Raw genomic sequence first — 13,504 nt, 5'->3', positions numbered from 1 at the left:
TAGAAAGGGGAGAGGTAGAGAATATGATTTTAAAAAGGCTACCAATAGCTTTGAATAGGTAGAAGAGTGCAGAGCAGCCGCTGGCTTAACTGGCTTCACTGCTCCCCAGACTCTACAAGTATGACAAATATTAAGTCAGTGAAGTTAAGAACAAAAGGAGTAGAGGAATGATGGAAGGAATCTGAACATGAACGGTGAAAGGTACTTGGAGGACAAAGTAAAAATAGGAATGAGTTAGGATGAAAGATGCTTGCTTACTCCTAGTGCTGTCCCAGTTTCTTGTCTGTGGGTAACCAGAGTGCACAGACCTGAAGCCTGGAGGCAAATTTGTGATGTTCTGTTCCAAAAACATTTGCTCTGTGCATTATACTCAAAAGCATTAGCAAAGAGGAAGAAATGTGTGCTCTAGAGATCTGTCACAGCCATAGAGATCTGTCACAGCCACGAAGACAGCTGTTATTTTAAGAGCAGACAGTATTTCCAAATAAAGGGAGTACAAATGACTCATCAGAAGTCCTAGTAACACTGTCCAGAACCCTTCTGCAGTCAAGACACAAAGCTCTCTATCACCTGATATAATAATTAAAAGAGTGTTGAAAAAAAAAAATACAAGTTACAGAGTGGCACTGGTTCACCTTATTTCAAAAAATCTAGATGTGCTTGATGCTTTGGCATAGCACCTTCACTGCCACATCATCAAGGATGCACCAAGAGGATCTCAAGACAAAGGAAATGCCACCTGTTTCTCCCTACAGAACATTTATCAGAATACCACGAAATATTGGATAAATAAGAACTCTGTGCCAACAAAATTGTAGAGGTCCCTTTGGTGGCATAACTCTCCCATTTTAGGCCTTGGAAGGAAATTTACCAGTACATTCAGTCACAACATGAGTAAGTTCTTCAGTAAAAAGAAATAAAGACCAAATTCCAAGCACCTGTTCTAAATTTCTGTGCAGCTTTACAATCAGACTGCACTCAATTAAGATGGTCTCAGAACTGCCAAGAGGAAGATGGTCTCCTCCAACTTCACAGATCTGGAAGGGGATCTGGTAACAGCTTTAGACAGTGGAGGAACTGGGTGTGAACGCATGGAACTTCTGATACCTACCTGAGTGTCTCTGAGATGAGATATAAAGCCTTTGAAATGAGGCAGGGAAAAACCGTTGTTAAAAATGGTAACAGAAATTCACACCTACTTCTATGAATAGGCAAGAGCATCAAATACACCACATAAATACATCTCTTTTTGAAAACAAAAATCTCTGCACAGTCTGACCAAAAGATTTCAAGACACTGATACACAAATGGAGGAACACCACTTATGAAAATTAAGGTGTATTTAGAAATGAAAATTCAAAAACCTTCAAGAAATGCTGAAACATTATTAAAAGAGGTACACGTGCTTCCAAAGGGAGAAGAAAATAAACCAAGCTAACTGAGGCAGTCTCTTCATACACTCGGACAGAAAAATGCAGTGCTGCAATAACTATATGACTACCATAGGATGGGGAATAACCCAATCAAAGCATGTATCCAAGAAGAGGGAGGAAGGAAAAGCAGGAAAGGTATAGAAGGTATTTTCCAGAATATACTTTTATTTAAAAACACAAGCTGAGATCAGCCTTTGTATTTCTAAGGAGACTGAAAAAAAGACAAGAAAGGAAACTAAGCGTGAGCTTTGCATGTTAGCAGCAAGCCCTACTACCACAGAAAAGCAAAAAAGAAAAGGGAAAAGGCAAACAAATTGCTATTCAAAGCTTCCGAAAAAACATAAGCTTCCAATTATGGGAAAAATACTAGACTACCTGGCAATTACTCCACCACTGAAGTATCTCTAAATTACAACGTAAACCTGTAGCAAAGGAGATAATACAAAGCTTTAAGATGTGAAACAGGAGTTTCTTTTTCCCAAGTTAGCTCATCTTGTAAAGGCTCTCAAGCTACCAAGGGTATAATTTTTATTTTTAGAATCCTTTTTACTTCAAGATGTATTTACAAACGTTCTGGTAGCAAACACAGGCATGTTGAAGCTTCTAGCAGTGGTCAAAGTTGGAATGCTTGAAAAAGTTACCCAACACTATAACACTAATAGTCCTGAATTACATCTAGGAACACAGTTAAAATGCTCTATTTTTAACATGCATTAAAGAACATTCCGTCCATCTTTGATACAGTTCTGGCCATGGTTTAATTGCAACTTTTAAAAGGGATTCAAAGTCTCCAGGCATTTCTTTTTACATACTGTAATTTTAAAATTTATTTTTCTGAGAGAATTTAGTGTCGAGAAGTAATAGTCTACAAGGATGAGTCACGTCCCTTTCAATTAAGCCACCTAAAGTGTTTTTAAAGAGCATTTTTGCCACAATTACCACTAGCCACTCTGCTGCAAAACATCACAGTATTGCTTTTAACTAGCATTAACAACTTCCAGTTCATTACCCATTAGAAGTTCATCTATGGTGACTGCCTTAACACAACAAGATTGCTGGCATTGTGCTTCCTTCTTTAAAGAGAAGTCCCTGGGACTAAGTTTGTGTATTCAAAAATCTTAATTACTATAAAATTAATAAATAAAAGAAAAAACAATCCAACAGCTTATTTCACTGCAGAACTTTGCTGACAGCCACCCAAACCCACTGCTTCAATATTCTCACAGGTTCAAAATATCCTTTGCATGGACCCAAAACAACAATAAAAAGCAAAGTGAAACGAGCAATTTCAGCAGCACAGAGACTGAAACCCAAAATGTGACATCTGCTTTCCCATCAATCACATGAATTTCCAGTTTGAATTACGTTCATTAAGAACATTCTACTGAAGTCAGATTAAAGAAACAAGTGATCTACACATAGTATTAATAAACTTAGACTAAACTTTGGAAATCTTAATCATTCTTCACAACAAGCTTTTGTTCTTGTCTCCAGTACCTGAACAGCAGACTTTCTGAAGTGCTCTATAGTCAAAGAAAAGTTTGAAATTGCACATTGTTCTCATAGCCAGCCATAAAAGCACTCAGTGTGTGGTTTTGTTGAAAACTGCAAGTTTTAAGGGGGGGGTGTGTGTGTAGGGGGACCTCCTCCTCCCCCAAAAAAAAGCTGCCCAAATCCCTTTCTGTTTCAAGAGAAACTCCGACAGCTTAGCAAGAGTGCAAAGAAGCAGCTGTGCTGCGGTAATTCCTTTGTAGAAGCATACAGTGCAAGCGATGAGTCTCATACAGCACTTTGTCCAGACACATTTTTTTACCAAAACCTGAAAGAGTTAACATGTTTACTCATTTCTCCACAATGGCAGAGTTCACAAACTGGAAAACATAGCTGCCTTTACTCAACTTATCAAATACAGTTGATGCTTACAAAGACCAGCACAGTTATTTTAACCGTATTCTGGGTCAGCTGCTCTTGTTACTTTGCAAAAGAAATTTACCTTTTCTGTAGTTAACTATTAGCATTATTATCTTAATCACAGACCACTATTTCACTTGAGATTCATATAGTCCAACAAAGAAAGGCTGTTCTTTCTCCATTTAGAGCCTGCAAAAATAAAACAAAAAACAGACAGCATACCACAAGCAAACTGTCAGCTTGCTCATAAAAGATCAAGAGCAAGTCTTGCGCCTCAGCAAGTCTTTGAAGTGATGCCTCTTGGATTAGCTGAAATTCTACGTAATAGGAGTTGTGTAATTGAGCGGAACTGAGGAAAAACTCTTTGGTGACACTTGGATGAAAAGATATTTGTGCCTTGCAAAGACTACAGATCTTCTGAATACAGCATTAAATATCCTAGAGTACTGTAAAAGTGATTATTTCAAATAAATGCACAGCCATGTGTTCTACAGCAACCAAAACACCAAGAAGTAACAAACAGTACTACACAATGAAACCAGTTATCATGTTATACAAACTTTTGTTGTTCAGCATCTTAATCTGTATTACAGTGACACATGTAAACAAACAGTTTTCATAAAGATTTTCACCATGTATTTGCCAACACAAAATGCTGGAATATTTTATGAAAAGTCACTATTCTTTCCTGCATAAACAAAAGGGTAGTGATAGCATATTAGAGAGAGAGTCAACATACAAACCCACATTCTGACCCACAAAGTTTTCTATTTGATGAAGTAAACTATTCTGTTTGCCTTGTTGACTTGTCACATGCAGTATACATTAAAATACTACCTAAGACAATTATAAAAACAGAAAGTGGAATGATGGCAGGCTGCACCAGAAGAGTAGCAGACAGATGAGGAGAAAAAGGCTGCTGATAGGAGTAATTTCCTAAAAAGGTTTTAGTTTCATCTTAAAGCCATAACTTCTTACACAGATGTCACTTCAGAGTATTTAAACCTACTAAAGTAAAAGAAGAATGTCTTGGAGATAACAAAAGCAGATAAAACATTTACCCCAGGAACAAAGAGACATATAGCTGTTAACTTAAGCCTCTTAAAATATGTTTTCTTCTAAGTAGCTCAGGAACACGATAAAAATCACAACTTTTTTTTTTTGCACTGAGGAGGGCACTGACACACTATATCTTGTGGAGTAATAGGGATCTCAGTCTATGGAAGTGCATTATTTCTAAGTCTAATTGAGAAATACACACTATAGACAGGTGGAAACAAGCGGTAAGATGATACATGAAAGCGTATTTGAACACTTCAGTGGAGACCAAAAGTACTGCTTGAAGCCAAGAAGCTTGCCAAGTTAAAAGGATGACTGAAGTCTTGGCTCCTAGTCAGCGTATCTAACACTTAAAGTACATACTGCCTGCCTTATGCTGAACCTGTCACATATGTTAATTAACACTTTTCCAGCATATGTGTAAGCAAATCCGCTGCTAACCCTCTCAGAATACTACCATAAATTCCAAACCCAGGAAATTATTTTTACAGCACAACACTTACCTTGCCTTCCTTCTTTACTAATAAAGTTGGAGCGGAAGAAGCAATTACTCCTTACAGTAGAAGGGGAATACCTCTTTCTATCACTACTGCCATGAGGGATTAGTGGACCTTTCTATCTTTATTACAGATTCACATATTTCACAGAATGGTAAGGATTGGAAGGGACCTCTAGAGATCATCTAGTCCAACCCCCCTGCCAGAGCAGGATCCCCTAAAGCAGATCCCACAGGAACAAGTCCAGGGGCTTTGGAAAGTCTCCAGGGAAGGAGACTCCACCCCCTCTCTGAGCAGCCTGTTCGTGCTCTGTCACCCTCCCAGGGAAGAAGGGTTTCCTCATGGTCAGGTTGAACCTCCTGCGCTCCAGTTTATGCTCGTCCTGTCACTGGACACCACTGAGAAGAGCGGGGCCCCATCCTCCTGACACCCACCCTTCAGATACTGATAAGCATTGATAAGATCCCCCCTCAGCCCAGCTAAACAGATCCAGCTAAACAGACCCAGCTAAACAGACCCAGCTCTCAGCCTTTCCTCATATGGAAGGGGCTCCAGGCCCTCAATCATCTCAGTGGCCCTGCGCTGGACCCTCTCCGGTAGTTCCTTGTCCTTCTTGAGCTGAGGAGCCCAGAACTGGACAAAATTAACAAGTACCATTTTGAAATAAAAGCATTACTTGTCCAATTCTTCTACACACAAGTTGTCATAAAAATCAGAAAAAAGCATTATCTTACACTGAAGTCGCGTTTCTCTGAACAGCCTGCTTCTAGTCTCTTATCCTATCAGAAACCATATAGAAACAAAATAAAAAATGTAAGAAAAAAGCCTTTGGGAACCACATGAATTCCTACTTAATTTTCATGTAGTCCTTTATTTGGTTGGAGAGACCCGCAGCCTTAAATTTATGGAATCGCTTTTGTACTATTATCTCACTTTGGCAGAATTATCCCAAAGAGCTGAAAAAGGCAGGAATAATGTAACTCAAGAAAGCATACTCAAGGACAGCTACCTCAATCCAATTACTACATGAGAGTGTTAATAGCACTACTACAGACTAACTACATCTAAATGCTTTGGCCCATAATTTCAAAAAAATAAAAAATAACTTAGTGTAAGATATTAACGCAAACAAAAGGACTAAGAACTTCTCCTACAATCTCTGGTTACCATATATGATCAGTAGCATGATTTTTCCCCCCTGTGTAGCAACCAGAACCAGTGCAGTTTATCTGTGGCTTGGTAAGTCAGAAATAAAGTTGTCTATAAAGCGTTCAATGAGTCTTTAATCACCGTATTTATTCTTCAAGGTTAAAAGCTACCTGATAAGGCACCCCTAAGATGACAACCAAATTGCACCAACCTCACAACTTTTATTCAGTTTGCATTTTTACAAAGTCTTTAAATAAATTTCCTTCAAAATATACTGATTTTATCTTTTGCTTTTCCACTACAACTTCCATGTCTGCACAGATAATATAAGACCCAGCAATGGAAATCGCAGTAGTTTTCCCATTTGAATGACTACCTTTGCACAGAAAAAACTGGCAACATATTTGAGACATATTTACTACTTGTCAGAAATTCATACCTCTAATTCTATGAGAGCTGCAGTCACCGCATCTGTTGCAAGAGCACCAGCCTGTAGCTTTTCAATTGCCTGTAAAACAGAATTTTTAGTTGATTAGGACATTCTAATATTCTGTTACTAAGCCCTACATTTCCCTAGTACTGTACAAACAAAACCTTCACTGAATTAGTTTAAAATGTAGGAGGTCCTCAAAAGAAGAGGGACTGGAAACAGTCAGTGTACACCATGTGAGGGCAAATCTGAAGGCATTTTACTATGCAGACATTGCAACACTACATTTAGAAGCAGATTCCTGCGTGGTCAAATTTATAGCAAAATAACTTCTTATACCTGGTGTCACAAACACTTGATGTTTCAGTCAAGAAGTTTCCAATTTTCCTTCCAAGAGTCAACAAAAATCCCTAGTACCATATACGACAATCGTCATGAAACTGAAGAGACTCTACAAATAAGCTCATCTAAAAGCCAACACACGGAAACAAATCAAACACACCAAAGTTATCGTCAAATGTCATATGCACTCAAAAATGAACTTCCAGAACCTAATATTAATATCTTAAATCCATACTGGAAAAGACCTTACAGTGATATTCTCTCAGAGAATCCCAGAAAACAACTAGGCCTGCATCTTCAGTTGCAAACCAAACCTGTGGCAGTTTGTTCTTCGTACAAGTTATTTACGTTAGCTACCTAGCTTAAGGAACCAAACAGAACCTCACGTTAGACCTAAATTCAACAGCAAACAACCCTTTTTCACACACAACTAGCTGGAAAATGAACATCATCTGGGCTAATGGACAGCTTTAATGAAGCCAGTGTTAAGTTTGGATGATCTCAGTATTGAGATTGAGCAACAAAACCGTAAGATGAAGTGATAATTATCAGACGCCAACTCCGGGACTCTTAAAAAGCCTGCCAAGCTCCTCGGCTCCTTCTGCCTGGAGAAAGCGAAAGGCATCAGAAATTTTGGAGACAGGTCTTCCAGTTTCTCATGCAATGCTTAGTAGACAGGAGTTGTCAGTTCCAAGGCTAAATTCTTGGAGGAAATTACAAAAATTTAATTTCAATGGAAATGAAAGTTTTGGCATTTCTCCTTTTCCAGCTTTGGGAAGAGGGCTTTGATTTTTTGGTTCTGTTTTCCCTGCTTCTACCTCCCCTCCTATTAAGAAGTTAAGGCTTATCAAGAGCAGAATTCTAAGAATTCCTGTATTCATGGAGCAATCTGGACTTGAAATAAATTCCAAAAAGAGTGGACATCGATGAAAGAAAAATCCAGACACCATACTTAGCTCCAGAAATCCCAGAGCCTCAGGAACCGTACAGGAAGCTGTAGGAATACTCTGTGCAGGTATCACTGTGACTTTCTCCTGCTCCCCTGCAGTTCCTTGGGTGCCTGTTATTTGCCCCCACTGATGTTGCTGCACCTCAAGGCCATGCACTTTACAGACTCTGTATCACGTTCACTGTTGCTGCTGCATTTTTCCTCTAGAAATGCATACAGCCCGAGTAGCCAAACACAGAAACACACTTTCATACCAAAGGGACAGCACTACCAAATACATTTCTCGTAAACCCACTACAAGACTGCGGAACCGGTAAGACATACCTTCTGACAGGCTCTTTTGCACACATGCTTGTATTCTTTAGCTTTGGATTCGGAATGATAACCTGCACCTACAATTAAGGCAAAAGAGAAACGCAATTATATTAGCTGTCAAACTACAGCCTATAGTTAAGATACAGGAAGACACAGCCCTCTTATTCTGGATTGCATTGGCATTTCATTTTTGTATCGATGACTAACAACTTCATGCATTCCACCATTGATTCTAATACACTCAATAAAATACAGGATACAGAGATAGGCTACAGAGTGTATATGCAGATGCATACAGTTATAAATCTCAGCATGATACAATCTCTTCCTATAAATGACCTCTAAGAGATTCCAGTTTTGTTCATTCTTGAAGAATTTCCAGCACAGCTTTTTCATTTATTGCCCATTATTGGGCAAAAACCTTGGTTTTAAAATAAAATTTCAATTTTCCTTTTACCGCTGATTTGCCAGTTTGCAATTAGCATTCTGTTGTTCTTCTCATGCTCATGCTACATTTCTAGAGCCCACTACTCCTGCTTTAGAACCAGGAAGAGCTTCTGGAAATAAAGATCATACTAATTTTTTCACCTTTTTCTCATTTTCAGTCTTTATGTCTATTCTGTTGCATCTAACCATTTTGGTCTGTTTTGTAGCCACTATCCCCTACTTTCATACCTGAAAAAATTATCTCAGTGTCCACTATATGACTAAACACAGCATCAGAAAATGACAGACAGGACTACCACACTGACATTTAAATTCCATCTTCTTCTGTTCCCTGTTTTTTGAACTTGAAAAATATGCTTATATTTATCTCAACTTCCCTTTCCTCACCTTTAGAAATCTTAGCTTTGAGAAACTCTAATAAAATAAGTTTTAACACTACATGTGAAAGAGACAAAGAATTTGAAACAGAGTAACGTAACCCAGTAAAGGACAACACATTGAACACTTCTATTTTCTCCTAAAACAGAATATCAGGGTCATCAAATATCAACCCAGAAGAAGTTATTTGAGAGTTTGGGGGTGGGGGGGGTGGTGTTAACCTTAAGGATTTTATAAACCAAGTAGCATGGTGTTTTTTCAAATATTTTAGGTGCCACCAGGATTCTTTGCTCAATTTCACTACATGTCATCACACATATACTAACAACAAATAAACAGCCACATATAAGCATCACTACTATTAACAGTATTTAAGAGAGAATCTATTAGAACAGAATTTATGAACAAGACACAAATAACATTTTTGTATCACATCTGTGTAGATGATCTCCTCATTACACGCAAAAAAGTAAACAGCAGGTCACCCAAATATGAACAATATAAACAAAAAATAAGACTTGGAGGAAAGCTTTCAGAACAAGTGAAGTTCTGCAACACCCCAAAGAGGTTTCAGAAAGTTTTACCTAGAGTGCCCTTACAGACAAGCTAGACAAGAAGCTGTCAATAATAAAAGAGCCACGCTTGATCTTTCTGTGGGGTAAGGAAACAGACTGAACAATCTCTCACATTTTGTAGATTTCCCAAGCTTAGCAGGTAACTGCAGAATTTGACATTTTATAACCATTTAATTTACAAATTTTATTTGGGGTTTTCTCTGTCAAGGAGAAAAAAAGAAAAAGAAAAAAAAACCAACACAAACCAAAAAAACACCACACAAGAACACAACCACATAAACATTCAGAACACCCAAAACCCTACCTTTCTATTAACAATTTCCAAGCTCTTCCAGCCAATGCAACTTCCAATAAAACTCTCCACTCCCAGATTTACCCCCAAAGTTAATGTCACTTCATTAACACAGTGGCAGTCCAAACACAATGCAAAATTTCAGCTGATATTTAATTTTTATATGCACTATTTCCAGCTGTTATGCTTCTGTAGCTTACCTGCATGAACAAGCACAAATCCCACTCGCTTCCCTCTTTGGGTTTGCTTTGTTTCGGGCTCTTTGACAACCACTTTTACAGCTGTAACCTGAGATGATTTGGAAGGTAACACTTCTACAGAACTTATCCCTTTCTCCATGATCATACATTAGGATCACCATCTTCTACTGGAAAAGAGCATCCTTCCATTCAAAAATAAACTCTGGAGAGGAATCATCCTAAAACCAAATCACATGCAGATGTTAGATACTGATTTCAATAGATGAATTTCATACAAATAACTTCAGAAAGAACTTTTGGAAGAGAAGTTTGAAATAAGGGAAATATGCCTCTTGAAAAGGGTGTCTAAGCGCTGCCTCTTCCCTAGCTAACAGCATTAAAGAGACAAAAAATAATCAAAGTCCACATTGCAAGTTAAAAGCAGCCTTTTCATTGTAACTCAACTTGAACCTAATAATCTTTCCAGACATTGTAAGGAATCCTTGATCTAAGGCTTGCCCATGACTGAGGGAAAGCTGCTTTCCACAGTCTCCTGTGCAACAGTACAACTTATTTCTCCACCTATCATGCCCAACTAGTTTTTCATGAGATGGTGCACCACAGCCACAATTTTTACTTCCTAAGTGTCGTTCCCTGCTCGTGTGGAAAGCCCTAAGCAACACTGCAGCAATGCTGGCAAGAGCTGGAAGACAGCATATGTGGTTGTACAGTCTGCGTGATTTTGTGTCTACATTTTATGTAGGTGGATGTAGAATCTGTGCATGAACATCACTTTAGTAGTCATAGAAGAAGTTGCAAACGTGTCCTCCAGAGAACAGTAGCAAGAGTAACACTTAAAAATACCGTATATTTTTCTCTGTAGGAAATAGCTGTTTAAGATCCTATAATGAACTCTTCCATACTTGTTCATCCCTTACCCTTAACTGGGTTTTTATGGCAAAGTATTTAGAAAAGATGCCAAATAAGCCTAAAACAGTGAAAGGAAGTTTGTCTTAGATAAGTATATCTACCCTGACCATTCATGAAACAGAACATGCTTAAGTCAATCTCAAATAATTTAGCAACCCAATTTGGATTTGATCTTAACCCTTAAGATGTTCACAGGAAGTTAATGGAAAACTGCCAGTATCTTCTAGTATAAAACCTAAAAAAGCTCTTGAGTTAAAGTACAGAAGAGTGAGTTTTTCAGGAGTCAGAAAACAATCCACTGTATTTACTGCTCCTCCACAACCTAATACATGTTAATCCTGACTAAATACTCTCTCTCTAGTTCAGGACGTAAAACCAAAACCAGAGACATTCTACCTGTTGAATTAATTCAGGAAGTGAAAAAGCATAGATAAGCAAAAAAAAAAAAAAAGGCAAAGCATAATGCATGAACAGAGAAAACCTCCATAACATACTCAGATATTCTGACGCCTATCACTCCAACCACCTCAAATGGCACTACTGTAACCTAAGAATACTTAAGAGTGTATAGAAGCAAAAAAAGTTTCATGTTTAATACGTAGAATTCAAACCACAGATTTTGCAAATGGTATAGGGCTCACTCCAGTAATTAAATACCAACCCATTTAAACAACCAAAACAATGCAAATGATGTTTAGCAAGATTCAGCACTTGCACAGAACAGACAAACTTCTTGGTTTACCAAAACCATGCTTTCAATAACGAAATGTAGCACAGCCTTCTAGGAAGTTACTTCCACTCATCTTTTCTTAGATGCTTAACATATATTGGTATCCTCATATGTTTTTAAAATTGCATTGGAATTTAAATATGAAGTTGTTGTTATTGTTGTAATTGTAAACATATATATATTTATACAAACTGAAACTCTACAGAGGGAAAAGCATTTGTAGACAACATCCAATTGCAACGATCCCCTGCATAAACTTCAGAGTCAAAATTCAACTCTTAATCACTACATTTACTTCTTGAAGCAGTAAACTGAAACACAGTCTGCTTGCCACGAACTCTGCTTTCCTGCGTCGTATTACACCACACAGAATGTCATTACAGCAACAGAGGCATGACAAAGGCTTAAGTAAAAAGGTAAGAGGAGCAAATAAGAAACATATCTTTTTGCAGAAACAGAAAAAATAGTGTGGTGCTAGGGAAAGTAATAATGATGGTAGTTAAGACGTTTTTGAAAGTGAAGATACACATGCTACTTAAAGCCTAACTAACAGCACAACTCCAGATTGAAAACTTTAATTGGGCCTTTACATACACGTGGGTCTGAGGATGCATTTATTTTCCAGAGACAACAAAGTCAACTTATCCCAATAATATTCTTCAGTTCAGAAAACTTCCCCTGCATCAACTCAATTTTGATTGAGTTTTGATTGTCAAACCCAAATTTGATTGAGTTTTGATTGTCAAACCCCTTCCATCTCAAACCATTCTTCAAAGACCTTTCAAATTTCATTAAGAAAGCTGACGTTTTCACTTTGTAAACTCCTGTTGGACCCAACCCTTCCCTTTCCAGCACCTTCTAAGATTCACCTGTTCAGTTTCCTGGCTCTCACACATGCATCACTGCTGATCTCATCCTTCCTCGTTACACAGTTCACTCTTCTACATCTGTACAGCTACAGGAACGGTGGACAGATAAACTCTAGATCGACTCCTGAAGCACATGCACCATTACGATTTTACCAAAGTAGCCCAATGGACTTATTGCACTGAAAAAGTAATGTGGAAATCCTACACAGGCACTTAAACAAATCTCAATAATCCGAGTTGCTCAGTCCTTCAGTGCCCTTGCTACAGGCACCACAGCTATTTTATCAGCTGCGAGGTGATCCTCACCAATCCTCCCAAGATCCAAAGCTCTGCCTAATGCTCACTGCACAGAAAACAGCCCTCCAGAGGAAACACTTCTAATCATAGAATCATAGAATGGTTTGGGTTGGAAGGGACCTTAAAGATCATCTAGTGCCACCCCCCCTGCCATGGGCAGGGACCCCTTCCACTAGACCAGGTTGCTCAAAGCCACATCCAGCCTGGCCTTGAACACTTCCTGGGATGGGGCTTCCACAGCTTTTCTGGGCAACCTGTGCCAGTGCCTCACCACCCTCTCCGTGAAGAACTTCTTCCTGATATCCAATCTAAACCTCCCTGATTTCAATTTGTACCCATTACCCCTTGTCCTGTCACTACAGGCTCTTGTAAAAAGTCCTCTCCCAGTACCCTTGTAGCCCCTTCAGGTACTGAAAGTCTGCAATGAGGTCTCCTCGGAGCCTCCTCTTCTCCAGGCTGAACAAGACCAATTCTTGCAGCCTTTCGTCACAGGAGAGGTGCTCCAGCCCTCTGATATCTTCGTGGCCCTCAGCACTGCAGAGGGATAGAGGAAACAGGACACGTGCACAGCGACGTCCCCATACTGTCATGCTCCCAGCACTCGCAACATGGAAGACCTTGGTTTTAAGAGCTTTGAGGTTTTACACTAACAGGCCTGAGGGAAGAAGGATGAAGAGCAACTGGGCTAGACGAAAAGGGCTTCGCCCCACGACCGAGCAGCC

At 38.9% G+C, this 13,504-nt stretch overlaps 1 protein-coding gene across 1 annotated transcript in view; it reads right to left on the bottom strand.

Moving 5' to 3' along the window:
• TASP1 (taspase, threonine aspartase, 1) overlaps nucleotides 1–10,122 on the bottom strand; it is an 87,649-nt gene extending 77,527 nt beyond the window's left edge. The window contains exons 1-3 of the mRNA XM_010148001.1: nucleotides 9,978–10,122; nucleotides 8,095–8,162; nucleotides 6,489–6,557 (exon numbers count right to left, since the gene is read on the bottom strand). Of these exons, the coding sequence (XP_010146303.1) occupies nucleotides 6,489–6,557; nucleotides 8,095–8,162; nucleotides 9,978–10,122 (282 nt within the window). The remainder of the gene's footprint in view (nucleotides 1–6,488; nucleotides 6,558–8,094; nucleotides 8,163–9,977) is intronic.
• Nucleotides 10,123–13,504: the final 3,382 nt, after the last annotated feature.

The sequence above is a fragment of the Eurypyga helias genome, unplaced genomic scaffold (assembly GCF_000690775.1).
Source record: "Eurypyga helias isolate BGI_N326 unplaced genomic scaffold, ASM69077v1 scaffold803, whole genome shotgun sequence".
Taxonomy (NCBI): Eukaryota; Metazoa; Chordata; class Aves; order Eurypygiformes; family Eurypygidae; genus Eurypyga; species Eurypyga helias.
Note: the sequence above shows the minus strand (reverse complement) of the source record. Positions and strands in the feature narration are given on the sequence as shown.